This window comes from Lathamus discolor, chromosome 10 (assembly GCF_037157495.1).
Source record: "Lathamus discolor isolate bLatDis1 chromosome 10, bLatDis1.hap1, whole genome shotgun sequence".
In the NCBI taxonomy this organism is placed as follows: Eukaryota; Metazoa; Chordata; class Aves; order Psittaciformes; family Psittacidae; genus Lathamus; species Lathamus discolor.
The window spans coordinates 6005131-6027689 of NC_088893.1; the positions used below are offsets into that span (position 1 = coordinate 6005131).

General features: G+C 48.5%; 2 protein-coding genes across 7 annotated transcripts in view; both read right to left on the reverse strand.

Annotated features, from left to right (window-relative positions):
• The window catches only part of HSPA9 (heat shock protein family A (Hsp70) member 9), a 330220-nt gene extending 329268 nt beyond the window's left edge, over nt 1-952 (reverse strand). Inside the window, exon 1 of the mRNA XM_065690219.1 lies at nt 949-952. The gene's annotated coding sequence lies outside the window, so the exon portion shown is untranslated. The remainder of the gene's footprint in view (nt 1-948) is intronic.
• Nucleotides 1-22559, reverse strand: part of SIL1 (SIL1 nucleotide exchange factor) — a 100858-nt gene that overhangs the window by 47021 nt on the left and 31278 nt on the right. For all 6 annotated transcript variants that reach the window (XM_065690224.1, XM_065690222.1, XM_065690223.1 and 3 more), the window contains one exon: nt 568-688. In XM_065690224.1, coding sequence (XP_065546296.1) covers nt 568-688 — 121 coding nt within the window. The remainder of the gene's footprint in view (nt 1-567; nt 689-22559) is intronic.

Genomic DNA, 22559 nt, shown 5'->3' on the forward strand with positions numbered 1-22559 from the left:
CACACTTCAGGAAACAATGTTCCCCCCATAAACCTGTCTTTGGTAGGAGGGTGCCAAAGGGAACGTCAGCACCAGTGAGACTTTGACAACAAATCTAAAGATGTGGGTACAGGAAGGCTGTGTGAGATCCAAGGAGAACATCAGCAGGCACTGATGTGTAAATGAACGCTGGAGCCCACTGACTGCACTGAGCTAACACCATGGTACTGGCTCAGGTCAAGGCAAACAAAGCCCCTCACAAGTGCTCTGACAGCTCAAGCTCAGAAAGTTTAAGCTCAGATATTTCAAAGGGCTGAAAGTCATACAAAGAAGCCACGTTGCAAATTTAGTTTCAGTGTCGTGGCATCAGAAGCCACGAAGCTGCTTCTGAACATGCACTCGGGGCACTTCTACTGCCACCCCGAAGGGATCACAAAGGACAGGACTGTGTTTTCAGCACTGATGAACTCTTACACCAGCTATTAAGTCTTGGGAAGAGACAGCAACTGAGTGCATCAGGGAACCTGGCCTCCAATAAAAGACATGAATCCCACAGCCCACCCACCCCGATGCTTTGCATCGCTATACCTTTTTCTTCTTCTCTCTTTTCTTGTATCACTTTTCCCATTTTCACTGTCTGGGAGCTTGACTTCTCTGTCTCCTGTCTGCAGGTTCAGTCGTACGTGTGACCCTGCAGGAACAGCTTGACCTATAAGAAAACGGAAGGTTATTTTAGAGCATGTGAGCTATTCCAGCTTTGATGCAGGTAACACGAGGTGAAGGCACATGTTCCTACCCAAGAGAGAGATAAAAGACTCGTCCCACATGGTGAACAGGAGGAGGAGATCCTCCACCAACTAGTCTTCCCCCATCAACACCCCTTAGACACAAATGTTGCTTTAACCTTACACAAATGCCACCTTCAGCCTCCGAACATGGCCCTGTGCAGCCGCGCAAGCTTGTGCTACAGGACCGAGCCCAGCAGACCATGAGCTCCTTCCTCCTTCCCAGGCCAGCTCCTGATAAAGCACTAAAGCTCCACATCAGGAGCGGATTTGGAGTCTAGAGAAAGGCGAATTAGTTGCTGATTAGGGTAGACAGCATAAAGTACAGCTGCCAAAGGGAAATCAAAGCACACCGCAGAGTACAGCCAGGTACATGGAATATCAAGCATATGGAGGTGAGGCTGTGTTGGTTTGGAAATATTGTATTAAAAGGAATATATGATCAGTAATATCTGCCAACAGAAACACACAGAATACATTAAGCTTTGGGTTTGCATGCAGAAAAGGTGGGAAATTCAATGGTTTTCCTTGGTCATAATTCACAACAAACACACAGTGATAGCCAGCAGTTGTGCTGGGATACAGAGGAGGCCATATTTGGTTGCTGCTAATTGATGCTACTACTTGATTGTCCCCCTCTGCTGCGTTCTGGGCAGAACCCCCTGCATTCCTGATCCAGCTCTGGGGCAGCAGCACAAGAGGGACGTGGAGCTGTTGGAGCGAGGCCAGAGGATGCCATGGAGCTGCTGGGAGGGCTGGAGCAGCTCTGCTCTGGAGCCAGGCTGAGAGAGCTGGGCTGGGGCAGCCTGGACAAGAGAAGGCTCCTGAAGGGGAGACCTTAGAGCAGCTCCAGGGCCTAAAGGGGCTGCAGCAAACCTGGAGAGCGGCTTTGGACAAGGGCCTGTAGGGACAGGCCAAGGGGAACGGCTTGAACCTGCCCGAGGGGAGACTGAGATGAGCTCTTAGGCAGAAGCTCTTCCCTGGGAGGGTGCTGAGGCGCTGGCACAGGGTGCCCAGAGAAGCTGTGGCTGCCCCATCCCTGGCAGTGTTCAGGGCCAGGTTGGACACAGGGGCTTGGAGCAAGCTGCTCCAGTGGAAGGGGTCCCTGCCCGTAGCAGGGGCTGGAACTGGGTGAGCTTTAAGGTCCCTTCCAACCCAAACCAGACTGAGATTGTGGGATTCACAGGCACAAACACCGCTCAGGGGAGAAAGCGAGGGCCGAGCTGCATCTTTCCCTCTCACAGCCAGTGCTTTTCCTTGCCAGGTCACACCTCTGGGACAGCCCAGGTTACACGCACAGCACTCACTGAAGCAACTCCTAAATTGTCAGACACAGCGAGACATGACTGTGCCCGTTAGCAGAGTACAGTATATTCTGGCTGTCGTGCTCCCAGTGGATCTGGCCATATTAGTGCACTCAGTTGCCAGGGGAGAGGAAGGGGGCTGATGGGGTTTGCTTTAAAGAAACACCAAAGGCGAAGTAAGGGAGCAGCCCCCAGAGGGCCCAGGGGACCCCCCGGCTCACCAACATCACGGCTTCTATTTTCAGCCAGCAGTAAATAAAACACAAACCCCAGTGCACACAAACCCAGCACAACCGAATTAAGGAGGCTGCCATCAGAGAAGACACAAACTTTGCTTCTTTACACTTCCCTAAATGAGATTCGACCAAGACCATCCAACCCCCAGAGCAGAAATCCCAGCCTTGATGTATTTAAGCAGCTTTGGTTGCTGCAGGGATTTCTTCTTGCCCCTGTGCACAGCAGTACAGGTTCATGCCACAGTAGGACAAACACACTGCTTTATTAAATAAACCAAGAGAGACAGCTCTGTTTTCAGCAAAAAGATCGGCGTAGTCACTACAAAACATTCCAGATGTTTGAGACCAGATGAGGTCTTCAGTCTCATTTAGTCTGGGGTATTTAGAGCTTTATTCATAGTGTATTTGAGGGTGGGTTGACTTGAATAATGTGATTAAAAATGCTGATTTAAATGAGCAACCTGGAAAGCCTGAATTTTAATCATGTTTCACTATGTAGCTTCCAGACACTTCCCTTAAAAATAGTTGATTCTCTTCGATACCTTTAATTTGATACTACTCAACTGGGAGCACGCGCCGGAGCGATACGTATGTAAGCAATTACACAGCTTCATGTGCTGTTAATACAGACTCATACGCTTAATAGCTTTTTTCCTAGAGAAATTAATGTTTTACTTATTGTTCATATTAAGTTGCATTTGGGAAATTAAACTAATTAAAAGCCTATCAAAACAAGTTTATATTTAAGCAATTTTGCGACCTTTTTTTTCTCCTTGACACCTTAGAAGAAACAAAAAATGTCCATCCAAACAGAACGCATTGCATGTGCATGCTACTGAACAGCCTTCACTTCCCAGAGATCTCCAAACCCTAGATCTCATCCTGTCCTACTCCCTTGCTCCTTATAAAGGGAAAGAAGAGTTTCCATTCTAATTAATTTCTCACCTCCAAATTAACTATCCACTGAGTAGAAATAGCTGCAACCCCCTGCAGAACAGGCTATCGCTGGCAGAGGAGGAAGCCAGCGAACTCCTTCCTCCACAACCAGTGGTACCCTTCTCCCATACTTGGGAATTTTTTAAACCACAACTAAACTGATTTGAATAAGCTTGGCTTGATGGATCCAAGAGAAAGCCAGGGGGTTTAAGCAGACCACCCAGTGTCCCCGATGGGGGCGTGCCATCCGCCTGCCCCTGAATCACTTCACTCAGCTTTTCACCTTGCAGCCAAAAAGTAAAGGTAAAGTACTTCCAGAGGGTAAGAAAACCCCTGTCACTGCACAAATGACATGGGATTTATTGGGAATAAATGTCAAAGTGACAGCTTTTATTTCACACGCAAGAGACACTGATCCTGCAGCAACACGCTGCTAGGAGGGTGTTATTCCCATTCTCAATTTAATCCTTTTATCAGTTGTGGAAGCACCAGGAGAGGCTCTGCTCTCCCACACAACCACTCCAACTTTCCCCGCTCTCCAGAGAAGCCAGCCCCACACCTGGCTGCTGCCCACGTGTCCAGGGATCTGCAGCCTAAACCTCATCTATCAGAGGTCCTGCCTTCACCTTCCTTGGACGTGCTCCATCTGTCCTGAGAGTTCCTTAACATGACACCGAGGAAGAATGTAATTTATAGCCCTGCTCCTTTAATCTTGGTCAGCCAGACTTTTTCAGACATCTGTTTATTTCTTCTTATAATACATTAGATGGAGTAACAGCTCCAGAGCCGGCTTCAAGGCAGCAACTCACTCACAGGGGTTCTGCTGACATTTATAAACCGATGCTATTCCCCTCTTGTGTTTTATGTTATCAGCTAAACCTGTCGACTTAAATTATTGCCTCGTAACCAAATCACAGTTATCTGTTATTCTGTTGTGTGTACACTGCTGAAGCTCTATACCTATATCAAGCCTCATAGGGAGGGAAAGCAAGGTGATAAATAAATAAACAAATGGAAAACAGAACATGCTTCCACCATGCTCCCAGCTAAGGCAAGAATCAGGCACGTTATATGCAGGATAACTAAAAGCTACTGTGCTGAATATACACCACGCAATAATATCCAAGTAACCCCGTTTCTCTCTTTCGAAACCAGCCAAGTGTCCAACTGTGTTTCCTCCCCAGATGAGAACAGCCTCATCCTGCCTGGCTCTTTTCCAGTACATTATCCCATTCAGTGCTGGCCACAAGGGGTTTTACAGTTCTGCATGCGGGCAAGACTGAGCCTCAACTCCTGACACAGCAACAGGAAGGCATTAAAAATAACCAGGTAGGTTTCACATCATACACCGCTATTCAGGTCTCATAACGAGATCATGCAATAACCCACTGCCCTCCTGGAGCAGCTGCCCCATCCCCTACCCACCCCGGGGACCCTGAGCTGGGAGCCATCGACCTGCCCAGCTAGAGAAGCCCATGAGGGGCACAAGACTCTCCTCCTCCCTGCACCACTCTACAGCAATGTCCCCAGGGAAGGCTTCTGCAAGCAGAAAAAGGGCAATTCCGCTCACCAAGGCAGATCCCTGGCTTCTCCCCGAGTGAGCACCTTCGTTTGCCACTGCAAAATACCCCAACCACATAAATCTATCCACGGTGTGAAAACAAGCCACAGTTACGAGTCAGTAACTGGCTCTGCAGCTCTCAGAAATCACTTTGGTATCTAAGAAGCATCAGATAACATCTACCTTTCTTTACTCTGTTTCTCTCAGCACAGGGGAGTGAGGGGAAAGGGACTTTCTGATACAGGCAACAGAAGAATCTGCAAATCAATCCATGGATGTTGCCAGCAAAGCAATATTGAAAACAATAAGGCTGCACAAGACTGACAGAGCATCCTCACAAAGTGATCTGATAGCACTGACCCTGCTCCTTTAATAAAGCAGTGATTAAAAAAAACCCATAAAGGAGACAAATTGCAGGAAGCAGCAGAGCTCTGCTGCATGAGTAGAGGGTGCTGAGGCGCTGGCACAGGGTGCCCAGAGAAGCTGTGGCTGCCCCATCCCTGGCAGTGCTCAAGGCCAGGTTGGACACAGGGGCTTGGAGCAAGCTGCTCCAGTGGAAGGGGTCCCTGCTTGTGGCAGGGGTTGGAACTGGATGAGCTTTAAGGTCCCTCCCAGCCTGAACCAGTCTGGGATGCTATGATCGCCAGCACCACCAGCTCCAGGAGTTGGATACCTGGGAAAGACATCCCATGCTGGGCATGCATAGGAGGACACAATCACCCTGGTGCTCACTCTCACTGCCTGTTCCTGCCTGGGGATAGGACAGGATTCACACGAGCACAGTGCCCTGGCTGCAGGAAGATGCCGCCTCTTCTCATGCTGAATGCTGGGCTCAGGAAAATCGAGGAACCAGCCCCAATGTGGTGGGGCTCAGCTCTGGCTCCGGCATCCCGGTTAGCACCGTGAGCAAGGAAACAGCAACGCCTGGCTGCGGGGTTTGGCGTTTTCTCTCCGGGTGAGTCATGCCACTCCTTGGCTTGCTTGTTATTGCAGAACAGAACATTTTTACACACAAAAGGAAGGGAGGCTGTGCAGAAGCACAGGTCAAGAAGAGATGGATTATGGATGGGAAGAGAAAGCCCAGAGCCTGAATCGCATTTTGCTATTTCCTGCCCCTTTTTCCATTCATCTACTGCCTTTTGGATTAGTTTGCCTCCCGGCACTCACTGCTCTTCCCAATTAAGTACCAGTGGACAAGGTCATCAATATGCTATACATGACCTCTTCCACAGAGGTTTAACAGCATTAGGCCTGGAAGCTTCCCCCGGTGTTTCCCAGGGTACCTTACTCACTGTGCCAACAACAAGAAAGCTGTGGCACCCACGTCCATGATTCAAGTAGGAACTCCTACAATGCTGACAAAATGCTTTACAAAGCCTCTTTGTGTGCATCTCTTAATGCCATTAGTTCTGTACTTCTGCTGGGAAACCCACAGCTGCCTGTCAGGCACAGCACATCCTTGGAGAGGCCCCATCCTGGTCACTGCCTCTGATTTCTCAGGTCCAAACCAGCAGTGATAGCAGGGGCTCTAATTACTACTGTAATTATAGAGAAAACCCTTTCATAATCACTGTGTGTTTGCCATGTTCATAAACTGTTCATTAAGTACATACTTGCAACATCCATAGGGGATGAGATGCTGGAGGAACCCCTGCCATGACCCACCGTGGCCACTGCCACCCCACTTCTCCCAGGACCACCTGCCTCTGCCTGCAAATGAGAAGTCATGGTGGTATCAGGCTGGTTTTAGCATGATCATTGTGTCTTATCACTGAACCCTGATAAAAGATCCTGCTGTGCAGACGGTGGACAAGGATAAAGAGACATCCTTCCCTTTCTCCAGTTAGGGAGGAAACCATGAGAGAGTTCTGTCCTTACAGCACAAGCAAACAACTCAACCTGCTGTTTTCCTCTGCCTCCCAGAGCACGCGACAAATACTGAGCAGCAGGAAGAGCCTGATCCCCAGGGCACAGCCATTATGCTCTCAGCAGCAGCTCGCACCAGTGTCTTGTAGAAATGCCTAAATGGGATCAATTGTGGACAGACTGAACCAACAGTTGAAAAACCTCGACAAAATCAAGGATGTTCCACATAAGATGCTTTACCCGGTTGACTTGACAAATCTTCATATAATACTTCAGCTATGCTAATAAATATCCTGCAATTTGGCCTGTCAAAACAGTGATGTTTAAATACATCATCTTCTCCAACACCAACTTTGTCCACACTGCAGTGGACAGAAGCCACCTGAAACACTTCCAAGCTCACCAAGGTGAAGCTGTTCCCAGTTCAACGCCCAGCACTGCTGCTGGAGCAAAGCCATCCCTGGGAATCCCCGACATCACCCCACTGACACATCCCAACACGAAGTGCCACAGTCTCTGCTCCTGCCCGTGCTCCTCGTGTCCCAGAGCAGCACCACTGCTTTCTGCTGGGCTTGAACCCTATGTGAACAGGGTGCATGCAGAGAAAGGGCCGTTCCAATTCTGGTTTCTTATTTACAAAGAGAAAAGAGACTTACTGGTGCTTGCTGGGCTACTGGTTTTCCATGGCTAATCCATGGAGATCACTGTGTAGACTAGGGGTTCCAAGTGCTCCTCACAACCAGGATTACAGGGAGAAAACATGCCCACAGCAAACCTTGGGAGAACTTTTCTTTCTTGCATCCTATGATTTTCAATGCCAACCACTTGCTTGCTGCAGTAATAACCATGCCTTTAAACTTCATCCACCAGGCCTACAGCCCAAACATTTGTTTATCTGAAAAGGGATTTAGAGGCACTCTTTTGTCCTAATGCTGAGAGGTCTTCTCTGCAATTTGTTTCCTTTGGCAGATACAATGAAAACGTTTTAGAAGTGATGCCAGAATCAAATCCCTCCTTCCGCAGCTAGTGGAGAACAAAGCAACGCAAGGAAGGGGCTTTCCAGTGAGTAATGCTTGGTTAGACATGTGAAAGCATCAGTTAAATGTGGACACTCAGCTGGACAGCCACTCACCACTGCCAGGTTCAACCCACCCAGCTCTCTCATGGCACTGGCATTTATGTTCCCTCCACTGATCCACCAGCACCGGGGACCATGAGTCCAGTTATTCAAACCAGCAGCACCCTGCGAGCTCCATGCTCTGGCTCCTACCGCCTCCTGCCAAACCCACCCGCTGCCTGTGCTTGGCTTTGCCTCCAGCAGTGGGGGAGCAGAAGGGGAGGGAAAAGAAGGTGAACCCGCAGTGACAGGCAAGGGAGCCAGTCGCAATGTGTCTGTTTAACTCGTTCCTGCCATCACCGGTGGCCAAGATTGCTCTGTACATAGCCCAGCCTGAGCTCGCTGCCTGCCTGAAATCCCACCAAACCTCGACCTTCCTGTGGCAAGATGAGGACAAGAGAGCTGGCTCTCACACACAGGGCAGAGCACGCACCTCCTGCAAGGTGCTGCGGCTTCCTGGGACGCTCCGAGGCAGTAAGCGATGGAAGTGAAGGCGGATGCTAGAGAGGTGCCTGGGGAGGAGGACTCTTAGGGAAGGAGGGCTCAGGAGAGGACATATGGTGCCTCTCTGATGGGAGCCGCTGCTGTAGCATCTGTTGATAGTTCTGCTGCTGCTGCCAATATAGGAAAGCTTCGTATGGCAAAGGGCCCCTAGCAGCAAGTGCTTGTGTCCTTCCACCTCCCTCTCTGCAAAGGCTTCTCTCCCACTTGCACAGCATCAGCAGAAAATACACCAGGAGAGAAATAATAGCAGGCAAAGAGGAGGATGGGTTGCCCTTTCATAAAACTGGCAAAAACACATGTTTTCACTTCATAAGCAAACCCTTATCTCCAGCTTTGAGCCAGGCACTTCTTATACATTACCACACCCCCTTGGTGCAGCTTGATGCATGTGCTTGGTGCTCCAGTACGAAGCACTTATCTCTTTTCTGATACTGGGCTCGATTCTGTGAACTGTAGGGCTTTAGAGAGTTTAATCCCACAAAAGTCCAGGCAGGAGATCAAAGGTGTCCAGACACACTCTGATCCTCTCAGCTGTCAAGCACCATGCCAGGCTCCAGTGCCCTGGGTCTCACCATGTCACCAAGTCAACATCCACCAGAAAGATTATTTACAAAAGCCAGTTTTAATCCCTCGCTTACTCACCAAGTTATTTATCTCCAAGCCTACACTACTTCATAATGTCACTGCAACCTATTCAATAGTTGTCATCCCACAGGTGGATTTGTTACACCAGAAAACTCAGCTAGGATGCTGAAGGCTTATCTAGGTTCAGAGACGATCAATGCAGAATGCAGACAGAGAAGGATGAGGGAGATGACCCCAGGAGAGTTGAGAACGTGACAAAAGGAACTGACAATGATATTTATCCTGAGAGATTTTAGGCATCTGATGCCTTTTTGAGCACAGAACCATCAGCTTCTTTACTATGATGGAGATTAACACCTCCAAAACATCATTAACCGCAGCAGTCTTCCACATCCGTCACTCTCAAAGAGCATCTCTTCCTCTCCCTATTGACTGTTGAGACGGCCACCATAGATGAATGTTAGGGCAGAGAGAACCACCCCCAAAGAACCCAACAACATGGAGACATGAGAAGGACACAACTGCTCTATGGGGAGGGATAATCCATCAGGACCAACACCAGTGTGAGAAGCAGGAGCTCTAAGCTGGCCATGGTTGGAAAAAAGAAGCAGAAATCTAAAATTGTGCAACAGGAGGAAAAACAGGGAAAAAGAGCATCTATTTCCAAGGGGAAGGCTGGGGAGCTCAAGAATAGGTCTTCACAACCAGGTCTCAGGAATCTGTTTCAGTCTTCAGCTTCTGTGTTTATAACTCAGTCAAGGCTGATACTAAAAAGACATATACAACATAGGCAAACCCAACCAGAGGCCATGGAGATGCTGCGAGGGCTGAAGCAGCTCTGCTCTGGAGCCAGGCTGAGAGAGCTGGGCTGGGTCAGTCTGGACAAGAGAAGGCTCCTGAAGGGGAGACCTTAGAGCAGCTTCCGGTGGCCAGGTTGGACAGGGCTTGGAGCAAGCTGCTCTAGTGGAAGGGGTCCCTGCCCATGGCAGGGGGTTGGAACTCAATGAGCTTTAAGGTCCTTTCCAACCAAAACCAGCCTGGGATTCTATGAGACTAGCAGAACATATTGGAGAAGCCCGTCTGCCAGCTACACTGCCAAGCTATAGTAAGAATGAATTTGAATAATAAAAACTGAAATAAGAAGCAGCCTTGGAGAGAACACTGGTATAGTGCTTCCTGAAGCTTCAATTTAAAGCCAGGTTTCTATAGCTATTACAGTCATAAGTGACATTAGCCTAATGGTCAAAAATACTTGTCACCACTGCAGTACTTCAGACAGACACTAAGGCCTTGTTTTATCACACAGGTAGATCACTAAGAAAGAATTTGTGGCACACTTGGTTCACAGGCAAATAAACTGTCATCCTCCCTGGGCCCAGCCAGTGGATGCTGGCTTATAACCACGTGAGCAGCCTCACATTTCATCCCTGTGCATGCTGCAGCTGAGATGGGATCCAGATCCACTGTGGGGTTAGATATGGGAACCCACAGGGAGGTGCTTTAGATGGGCCATGGCTGGAGACAGGTACCCAGGGACACAGAGCATGCCACTTCCCTTCCACAGACAGTCGCTAAAACATCCAGCCCAACTCCTAAAGGCTCACCAGATGACCCACAACCCATGGACTGCCATTTCAGGGCTTCGGGGAGAAAAGGGGGAGTTAAAGTAGAGAATCAGCTTTTCCTCCTCAGGAGTGCAAGCAGGAAATTGCAAGTGAACTTGCCTGGCCTGATTTTCAGAGATGCTCCAAGGGCGAGTCAGCAGAAAGCAAAGAGGGGCTATAACCAGCACCTTTAGGAAAAGAGATGCTTGCATGATCCAGCTCCCATCACATCCCACTTCAGGGAATTCAGATGCTCTCAGGAGCCTGGGTGCATTAATGCTGGCACAGCTTCATGCTTCCCATGTGCCAGCCTCAGAGCTGTTTGCAACAAGTCTAAGATAACAATGCTGGTGCCGTGGCATAAAGGCTAGTCCAAGACTCACAGTGAAAGCTGAAAATGCCCTTTTTATTCGCAGTTGTCCCTGCAGGAACAGCAGCATAACCTCATGCCAGCTTTGGAATAGAAATGGGCTTGCAGAGGAAGGGGTGGGAGCACAACCCTGGGCTGCAGGCGCAGGGCAGGAGGGTGGCTCTGCTCTGCTCTGGATCCTGCACTTGCAGAGGAGCTAAATCATTAAACCATCCAGAAATGTCCCTCGGGAAGGAAATCCTCTCAAAGATAAATCAATAACTCAGTGTAATTTTAGAATGCAGCCAGGAGAATTTACATTGCCAGGAAGGCTGAAAGCTCTGCCACGGAGACAGAGACAGCATCATCACACAGCACATCCTGCAGCGCAGCCCTCCACAGGAGCTCAGGCTCAAGGGATTCACTGCAAAGCCAGGACCCCTACGGACCCAAAACGGAAGGGCAGCAGCAGAGATGTGGTGTCAAAACTCCTGTGACAAACCCACTTCTTCCCAGGTGCATCTTGGTTGCTCTCCTCCACAGCAGTGTGGCTGCTCCCCACAGTCGTGGCAGTGCTGGCAAATGCTGCTCGATCTTACAGGTAAGAGCTGTGCCAACATAAAGCGCAAGCTAAAAGAAGCACAGGAGTACAGGGCAGTGCTCCAGCCACTACCTTCACCCTTTGGCCAGGGCTACAGGGGTCCCACCAGCCACAGCACCTGCAGAATACGGCAGGAGAGTGATGCGCTGTGGCATGCTGTGATTAATGAGCCTGCAATTTATGGCACTGTATTAACACAAAGTACACTTGGACCAATATGTTCAAGGAAACGAATGACACTTTACAGCACAGTTCAACACTGAGCAGTAACTCCAGCACGAAGGGAAAAAAAAAGGCCCCTAATTATTCAGTAGCTGTTCTCCTCCCAGATTCTCAGGGTCAGCTTGGAGGAGAAGGTGGCCTGAATTACATTTTCCTTTCCAGAACATCAACAGAATTGCTAACTAGGTCCCAACAGCAAGGTCGGAGCCTGCTCGCGGTTGTACATGTCACCCCTCCCACCCACCAGCTCCAGCAGACAGCAGCACTGGGGGCCCAGGGAGATCTTGGGCTGCCTGTGTCCCCTGCAGGTGTGTTCAGAACACCTGCACCCTGTGCTGCTCCTCCAGAGACACAGCACCAGTGCCTCTGCCTTCTTTTTGCTCTGGTCCACAGGATTTAAAGCTCCAGTATTTTACGGGTGGCTACAAAGAAGATGGAGATTTTTTTGTACAAGAAGTGACATGGAAAAGACAAGGGGTGATGGGGAGATTCTGACTGGACATGAGGAAAAACTTCATGATGAAAGCAATCAGCCATTGGAATAATCTCTCCAAAGAACTGGTGACACCCCAGTATTGGAGAAGGTAAACACTTAGTCTATGTCATGCTTTGTTAAGAAAGGTTGGACCATATGATCCTTGAGGTCCCTTCCAACCTGGCATTCTATGATTCCCCAGCGTGAATGGATAAACTACAACTAATTCAAGGCCAGGCTGGATGAGGCTTTGAACAACCTGATCTAGTAGAAGGTGTCCATGTTTATGGAACTGGATGAGCTTTAAGGCCCCTTCACACCTGAATAATTCTATGACTCTATGACTTAAAAACCAAAACTGGCCTCCATGAAGCACAGCAAGTTTTACATGTGTACAAGATGCATTTTAAAGAAGATAAACCCAATCCAGTTGGCAGCAATTCACTATATATCCAGACCACCTACATATTGTTGCAATCAAAGCATCTGGCAGATATGGAGCTGGCTTGAGGGCCATGCACAAAAGGCTTGGTAGCAGCCTGCCCATGGGCAGGTCAAGCAACAAACATGTCCATACATGCCTGGAAAGTCCTGGAGCAGGACTGCTCATCATGCTGCTGCACAAGAGCTTGAGGCACGTGCAAACCCTCCCCACACACAAAACTTCTGTTGCTGCTCTTTCCCATTTGTGCTTCCCAACTCAGTGATGATTGGGATGACAGTAACCCATCACGTGGCAATCTGCATGCACCCAAATGTCCTGCAACACAATCAGAAATCGATAGCAAGATGCAGCAACCCTCAACCAAACAGCAAAACATAAAGAACACTTGTAATATTGATTTTAAAACTGCCTCAGAGAAGACAGCTGTGAAGGAGCCCGAGAAAGCAAAGTAAAATGCCTGAATTGAAGCCTCTTTTTCTTTTTTTTCCTCAAAAAGACATTAATAATGGATTTTCAATGCAAGAAGAAAAACTGAAACCCACACCAGATTCTCCTGGTAATAACAGCTTTCTGCAAAGCCCAACTATTAATGTAACAGGGACATCCATCAATCAAGCATGCAGAAAGTACTTTGTGAGCTAAAAAAGGAGCAAGCAAACATCTGCTTTTGGCAACTTAAATTCTGCCCTTAAGCACAAGGAACACAATAAATTATCAGAAGGTTGGGCCTGAACTCATTCTCTTCCATCCTGGAGAGCTAAATAGTGAGGCCAGGGGTAAAGGTGCACAAACCCGCTGTTGCTGTGATCTGTGCTTGACAAGAAAATGGGATGAACAGGCACAGTTTCATCTGTAGACTGAGGAGCTCTTCAAAAACACCAGTGCAGTTCTCAGCACCAAGAAAGCAGTGAGCTGCTGACAACAAATGAGTGGCAACACCAGCAGTAAGGTGACAGCAAACTCTTCTGTGAACCCGTGGCTTTAGCAACCACCTTTCCGCAGTTAAGTTCTTGTCATCTTTGCCACCCACCTCCAGCCACCCTCAGCCTGTTCAAGAGTGTCCACACCCCAGAGCAGTGCAGGGTGGGATAACCACATGGAAACTCGCTCCGAGGAGACAGCTGCATCCCCCCTACTATGGCTCTCCTCTTCCTGCTGATCAAGGCAGGTCACCAGTGCCTGCATTTCTCAATGCTCTCATCAAGCAACACTTCACATTGTGGGTCCATCTACACAACCAAGCACTGACCGGGATGTGAGCAGCAAACCTGAGAAAAGCTGGAGTTACACCAAAAATCCCAGCTGCCGAAGAAGGTAACTGGGGTGCCCCAGTGCCTCCGATATTCCCTTTTTTATGACACAGTAGGTCAAATCAAGTGCTGGAGATAATGAACAGAATTTACTGATCTAACCAGAAGAAGCTGCAGGCAGCACTGCAGCTAAGCCTTAATAAATTCTGAAGAGTGACACCATGAAATGACATTATGGAAGTCTATATTTATTGTCTACCCATGTTTTCTGTATCCAAGGTGCCGCATTACACTTAATAACAGCTTTTTTCCCCAGCTGCCAGTGTTGCAAATCCTACCTGACAAGCTAACAGTTGGGGTTAACCCCCCCCAATCACACACATCTCCACCCAACGTAAGGCTTTGGTGGTGTGAACAGGGTTAAATGACTACACCAGCACTGCCCTGGTGAATACACACTGTCTCCTCCTCTCTTGGGTTTGCTGGCTCCACAGGGCTCACCATCATGCAGCAGGAGGGTATTTGAGTTCCTGCTCTGCCAATGGAAGCAATGCAGCCATGGAGCAGCCGTTACAGGAAGGTACCTTCATACTCAGCAGAAGCATGCTGAGAAGAGCAGAGAAGCCCTGCCAACAAGCGCTTGACTCGTACCATGGCAAGCTCTGTGCAAAGCATCAGGAGGTCCTCATGCAAAACCATGGAGAACCAGAGTCCTGATCCAGCTCTGGGGCAACAGCACAAGAGGGACGTGGAGCTGTTGCAGCGAGGCCAGAGGACACCATGGAGCTGCTGTGAGGGCTGGATCAGCTCTGCTCTGGAGCCAGGCTGAGAGAGCTGGGCTGGGTCAGCCTGGGGAAGAGAAGGCTCCTGAAGGGGAGACCTTAGAGCAGCTCCAGTGCCTGAAGGGGCTCCAGGAAACCTGGAGAGGGGCTTTGGACAAGGGCCTGTAGGGACAGGCCAAGGGGAATGGCTTTAACCTGCCAGAGGGGAGACTGAGATGAGCTCTTAGGCAGAAGCTCTTCCCTGTGAGGGTGCTGAGGTGCTGGCACAGGGTGCCCAGAGAAGCTGTGGCTGCCCCATCCCTGGCAGTGTTCAAGGCCAGGCTGGACAAGGCAGATTATATCAAAATGCAAATGCATCTTAAAGTACAGTCTCAGTGATAACTTAAAGGCACTTTTAGAAGCGCCACCAGACAGAAAGGGAAAGGTTTCACTTGGGCTGAATGACAAATCCTAAAAATAAAACCTGATCTGGGGTTAGAATGTAAATTGTTTAGATCTATTTATTCACACCCTGCAGTGCTGGGAGACACACACGGCCTCATGTTTCTCCTTTTACTTTGCAGGATCACAGGCATATTCCTGTTGTTGGCATTGCCGCTTTCAAGGTCTTTGCAACCCTGGGAGATCTCCAGCAGCAGAAGAGAAGCAATACCAAGTGGCAGACTGCATACATTAACTCAGTATTCACATAACATCCTGTTGCAAGTGAATGACCCCAGCAAAACTTCCTGCAGTCTTAAGGAGCAGGCAGAAAATCAGGAGAGAGGAAAAGGCATCTCTGGGCTGAAGAAAGAGCTTTTGAATCAGAAATGTTCTTAATGAGAGTTTCCACCACCTGCACCACACTTACTCCTTCCAAAATGTAAACACAGCATAAAAAATTAAGCATGAACGTACTGTTGTAAGAGTTCTTGCAATAAATGGGGATTAGTTCTGCAAGACATCAAGACAGACCCAAGGAGAATACATTTCTTTCCCAAGCTTATGCTGGTAAAGCAGAGCTGGAGAAACAGAGATGTACATTACTTCTTGACTCAGAAGCTTTCTTGACATGCCAAAGGAAGCTGTTTCAGTAACGCAGAGACAGGAAAGGTTAAACTGAGATGAGCTCTCAGGCAGAAGCTCTTCCCTGTGAGGGTGCTGAGGCGCTGGCACAGGGTGCCCAGAGAAGCTGTGGCTGCCCCATCCCTGGCAGTGCTCAAGGCCAGGTTGGACACAGGGGCTTGGAGCAAGCTGCTCTAGTGGAAGGGGTCCCTGCCTGTGTCAGGGGCTGGGACTGGGTGAACTTTAAGGTCTCTTCCAATCCAAACCAGTCTGGGATCCTATGATACCCTGCAGCTTGGAGCTCACAGTGTGCAGCTCACCTGATCTCCAGCATCTCCGATAATGCCTTGGTGGGAGTCAGCACTTCCCTGGCCACAGAAGTAACCTCTGGTGTTTCACGGGGATGGAGGTCCGAGCCATGGCTAAACAAGCATGCATTGCAATGCCTGGATGCTCATCCCACAGAACAAGATCATGCATTTGAAGTGCAAGGCTGTTGCTCTGATTTGGTCAAACCTTCAGAACCATTTCAGTGCCTCTGGAACCCAAGTCACAATGTCTGAAAAGCACTTTCCCATAATACCCAGAAAACAACCCAAGCTCATGGAATGGCTTGTTTGCTCTGGAAGCAGGAGGGAACATACTCAGCTTGGAAATTCAAGTTAACCTAGGCTGGATGCACTCCCAAAACGTTTTCCAGGAGGGAAACCATTTTTCTTCCAAAGCACTGTTACAGGCTTGAAATAAATGCGCAGACTGCTAGATAAAGACAGAGATAAAAATAGGCCTGTTATTAAATACCTCTTCTTTAATGAGGTTCATCCTTCTAAACAGTCACACAAAGGTTATTAACGTTATTGCAGAAAATACAGCTCCACTTGCACATAAAAGCCATGGCAAGATACTCCTCATCACCCAGCACACATTTAAGCATCTCAGGAGCTCATGCTCTCACAGCATCTCTGGCTTGGCAGAAAGAAGATAAAAGAGAGGAATGAGAGATGTCTTCCCTGGGAAACAGCCTCTCTTCTTTCAAAGCACTTTTTCCCTTCCAAACAATGTAAATTTAACCATGTGAACGATTCCCACTGCTTATGTCTCCTGCTACACAGCTGATGTACTTATTCTCTTCGCTAATGCTACATTTACATTATAATAACACCAGGCAGAGCATCATTAAAGCAAAGTTCAAATATATTTTGAAAAATGCTGCTTAACCTGCTCCTATTGCACCAAAAAAACACCACTTGACTCAAACTCCTCCATCTCCTGGTGCGTAACCACTGCACTTAACCTGCAACACACTGGGGAGCCTGGTGTCATGCACGCAGATAAGAGGAGTCACCATTTGTCTGGTGACCGTTACACGCTTGTCTGGGTTGTGCCCAAAATCCAAGCCCAGGACTATGTGACAGTGAAGCTGCAAACTTTCATCTTGGCTGCTCAGAAGCATCATCTAGTATTTGGCTGTACGTGTATCACTGCGGCAGATTTTTATAACCAGCTTATTTAATGAAACCAGTACCACCACAGCCAGTAAGGAACAGTATTCACCCAACACACAAAAACCCATCTCAGCCCCATCCTGCTCCTGAACCTGGGCAATCCATATAGGACATGTAGAGTTTTTTCTCATTGGCAGTGCCAGGATACTGGCAGTTCGTGAAATAACAGAAGACAACAGAGAGTGTATCTGCATTTGGGGGAAAAACGGAGCATTTTGGGAAAAAGGGTCATTTCACAAATACTGAACCCGATACCCTCCATGGATGTGCTGGGAAAACAACGGCTGCAAAACCTCCCAGGTCATGGAAAAGCAGGTAGAAAACACAGGAAACACATTTTCACTCAGGTCCCAGGAATGATTTAGTACCAGGAGCTATACAGCTCTGAGGTCTCACATTATTATAATTTTCCTATACATACACACACATATTGCATTTACAACATGCCACAAAATATATAATCAAAACTGCATTACTGCTCTTGTCAAATTAGATAAGCAGAGTGGTTTTTATAAAATGGAAATCTAACTTATTTTAATGGTACACGTCCACTTATTGGCCTATAAGTTTCTGTTACTTGCTACAGCTTCCCATGTGCTAGGCTGCACCTCCAGACCGTGAGCAGCAGTCGAGGGAGGAGAATCTGCCCCTCTGCAGTCCTGATCCAGCTCCGGGGCAACAGCATAAGAGGGATGTGGGGCTGCTGAAGTTTTAACCTGCCAGAGGGGAGACTGAGATTAACCTGCTCTAGTGGAAGGTGTCCCTGCCTGTGGCAGGGGTTGGAACTGGATGAGCTTTAAGGTCCCTTCCAACACAAACCAGGCTCGGATTCTGTGATTTCTTAATGTGAATGACAAAGCCTCTGCTGGAAAAAGTCAGCTTTGTGCCCATGGACCCAGCCCACTATCATTCACGATCCTTCCCAAGTGTTTCAACTACACAGATCCAAGGCTATAATGCTGCCGGCATCACCTGCACTGGCATCTCATTGGGATGCTGCCAGCAGCTCCCGGATCAACCTGTGCCTCACAGACAGGAGCCCAGCCTGCTCCCCTTTTCTGCACACTGAAGAGACAGCATGACATGGACTGGGTGTGCATCCCTGGAGGGTGCCCTCCAACTTCCCAGCTCAGGGAACCTGCTGGTGAAGAAAATCCAAGCGGATAATGCAGAGCAAGCCTGGAGACAGGTAACAGCACAGCCCTCATCTGCACAACTGAGCCAGAGGGCAAGAGGCTCATACTGACAGTATCTCCATGTCCAAAAGCTGACATCCTTCAAACACTCCCTGCTCCAGCAGAGGTTTGAGATACCACTCATCTGCACGCTGCCCCAGTGTCTCTCAAGCAGTCCCAATCCTGCCCTCTTACCAGCAGCAGAGAAACTGTTACTCCTCTTACACAGGACTAAGTTGTGGAGAGAATTTGCTCTGTTTGACAGGTCTGCCCTCCAGTGCCACACACCAGAGCCAAAGCAGCCTATGGAGCTTCAGCCCTGGCACTTCTATCACAGAAGACCTTCAGCAAAAGGAGGAATTCAACACAAGCCCAAGGAATTCAACACAAGCTCAAGGACACCATGTACCCTGTGATGACACTGAGGTATCAGTGGAGGCATGAAGTCAGGGAAAGTCCAGGAGAATGGGGAATCTGAGAGAGGAGAGCATATGGGCAGGTGGTAATAAAAAGGAAGACAGGCACAAGATACCCTTAAGATACCAAAAGCCTCGTATGCAATAGGTCAGATGGAAAACAGACAGAGGGATTGCTACTAGTGGCCATAACTGCAGGTCCAAGCACTGAACATTTGAAATTGCTCTCAAGAATGCCTGGGCTTTCCTACCTGCTGCAATCACCCTGCAGCTCTCTCTCTTGCTGGCCAGAGAAGATGATAATAACTCCACAGCTGAGATTTTTTTCCCCCTTTGCACATCAGTAACAAGTTATTTTATATAAAGAACCTGGAAAAGCAGCATTTCATCTGGTGTAAATGAGGGTTTTCAAATCCCATTTGCCTTCCTTCTTCATGCAAATCTGTGCTGATCTGATGAGGCTCCTATTTCCTGGATTACAAACGTCAAGCTTTGCAGAAACGAGCATACCCTGGTGTCTTAATGCTGTATTTCACAGCCCCCTCTTGACTGTGCTGACATAAATATTTCAGAGACCTGCACACAACCGTTTGAGATAGGTCTGGGTCACTGAGAAGCCAGAGGTTTGGACAGATTCATTAATTCAGCAAAGCAATTAGCAGAAGCCAGCGCAGCTCAAGACACCCTAGTGAACAGCAGGAGCAAGATACTCACTGTCAACTTGTAGGAAATCCTCACCAGCCATCACATCACCCACAGACCCTGTCACTGGACTCCTGAGCCAAAGGGGTCCCTCCTGCCATTACCTTCTGCTCCCAGCTTCACAAACCTCTCCTGGGCTTAGAGCAGTGCTGGCTCCTTCAGCTACTGAAATCTCTTGAAAGACACTCACAAGCAAGTCATTCCCCATCCCTCGTGCTGTTCTTTCCAAACCCACAGCAAGTCCTTCAAAGCAGCTTCTGAAATGACCTCCTCAACGCCAATGCTTGGTTTCAGAACTGTGTTTCCACACGTGTAAAACCTTGTTTATGCAGGAAATGAGGCAAGGAAAGACCCGAGACAAGCATGAACAGCAAAGATAGTTACCGACAGAGAAAGCCGCCTGAGGACCTGTGGAAGCTGCAGCAGTGGATATTTAAATGCTAAGCAATGTATCATCAGCTCCCCGCTGAACTTCAGATGGTTTCATCTTTACAGAAGCAGCAACAACAGTGTGCTCACATCAACTTTGCTCTGCAGTTTGATCAACAGTGGCAGCCATGGCTTCTTATTTTTTTAACTGCAATATAATTAGGCACTTAGGAAAATGACTCCAAGCAGGACAAATGCTACAGAGTAACTGCAGGCATCAGCACGGAGCTCTGCAAGCCAGGAGTTTAACCACAGCAAAAGGCACAGGCCAGGAGACACAGGATCGAAACCAGAGAACCAACACTGCATCATTTCGATCACCAATGCAAGGTTTTGCTACGGAGCAGAGGAAGTCTTTCCATACCCCACAGTGGGCTCCTCTCTCATGGAAAAGTGTGCAGAGCAGACTGACAATATTCTGGTATTTGGGGCAGGTGAGGGTCTCGCTTGGTTCCTCTGGATTTGGAAACTGGACACGTGAATTCCCAACTCCAAACTGTCAGCGAGTCTCTGCTGCACGGGGGAGCAGGGAAGTGCTGCTGCAGAGGTGCATAGAGCCCATCCACAGCAGAACTGTGCAGCCCGGGCTCCTCAGAGTACTGGGCCCTGCAGAGGAGGAGATGATTAACTCTCTTTTTCTTTCCTAGTTAAACCCTTGCCTTTCTCTTCACCACAACATCTTCCCAGGGGAACCACTTCCCACCCTAATGCCAGGTGGGAAACCTGCTGGTCAGTGATCCGACTACTTGGACAGAGCAATTCAACTTTCAGTCATCATCAGGAATGCTAAACAAAACAGAGGGAAACAGGGTGTCCAAATAAGAAAAGTTGCCAATTCCCAGGCAATGAGGCATTCATGTGCTCTGGGATGCTGAGAGGCAGATTTGAGGCTACCTGGAACTGTGGAAGAAATGCCTTCATAAACCGAACCCCAAAGAAAACTCAAATTGATGGAAGAAGTTCTGAACTGTGAGGGTGGTGAGGCACTGGAACGGGTTGCCCAGAGAAGTAAATGCTCCATCCCTGGCAGTGTTCAAGGCCCGGTTGGACAGACCCTTGGCAACATGGTCTAGTGTGAGACACCCCTGCCCACTGCAGAGAGGTTAAAACTAGGTGACCGAAAGGTCCTTTCCAACCCAAACCATCCTACGATTATAGGATTCTATGACTGTCAACACCATCCAACTCTTCCATTCTTCTCTGCCACCCCAAAGACAAAGGATCAGCCTTTGGTTGCCATAACCATAATGCATCACCTTGCAGAGTGGTTGGGTGGTTCTGTGTGCTGACAGACTCCACACACTTGGCAGAGCTTAACATAGACAGCAACAAAAGCAAGTCACCTCTGCCATGCTTCTCCAGAGCTTCCAGCTCACAAGGGGACCATCCCCTGGCAAAAGCACAGTCAGAAAGGAAGAAGACATCAGAGGAGGCACAACTTAGAATTCTGTGCCTGTGGTAGAGCTGTTACCTGACATGAGAAGTGATGTGACCACAGGTGTGAGCATCCATTCAAAGAACATTGCAATCCCACTCATAGGCTGAAAGTTCCTATGGACTCCCACCACGAACAGAAGGAAAAGCCCTGCAGATGCCTTCTGCGTTCAAAATAAGTAAAACAGAGGTGCTGGAAGACTTTCCAAGGAGCACGTATCCTTTCTGTCTAACCCTGATGCATTATTTAGTGCCAAGGGAGAAAAAAGCAACACCTAACAAAGTGTTAAAGGACTCTGTGAAGTTTCCCCAACCTTTCGACAGCCCATCAGCTTCCTGGCTGCCAGAAGAGACAACTGAGCTCCTTGCTTCCAGATTACAGGCAGCAGAATTCTTAGGGTAACTGTCTCTCTGTGTCTGCATCCAGCTACCTCCAGCAGCTTGAAGCGTGCTTGAAGTGCAAGAGAGCACTTGATCAAAATCCAGCTCACACTGTAGGCAGCGAGGGAGCAATCGCACAAAGCAGTGTTACATATACAAGAACAATTGAATTTGGTGGAGGGATTTGACAGGTTACAGGTTGATGACACTGCTGCAGTCTCAGCGGAAACACAGTTTGATGCAATTAGCAACAGGGAACTAGAAAAACAGCAGAGCAAAAGTGGAAATCCATGTATAAAAGATGAGCAACTGCATGACTGGACAGAAGCACAAAAATCCTGAGAACAGGAACAAGATGAAACAGGAGAAACACAACTCTGAGCTCCCTTCCACAATTCAAACCTGAAGATCCACATTTTAAATCACAACATTTTCTTCCCCAGAAGAAACTGACCCTATTTGCTGCACAGATACAAAGGAAGACAGTGTGGGGCATCCAGCAGAAGTGGGAAGCACAATACAAGCTTCTGAGCACCGTGCTGAGCACACACCAGCCAGGACTGTGCTCAGCTGCAGGTGACTGAAATCACAGCAGAAACCGTCAGAAAAGGCAGAGCCACTGGATTAGACACGTTGCCAATGTGCGTGTCTGCTGAAGGACCAGCACACACGTCCCTTGCACAGGACTGCTTCCCTCATCCTGCAGATCAGCTTCATCCCCAGCATCACCTTGTGCTGGCAACAGGGAAACCTTCAAGGTCAGCAGCCGCAGGGATGGGCTTGTTCTGGCAGCAGCTTCCCCAGCCTTGCTTCAGGGAACAAGTGCTAAAATCCACAAACCACACACAAGATTTCATTTCAGAGAAACCAAG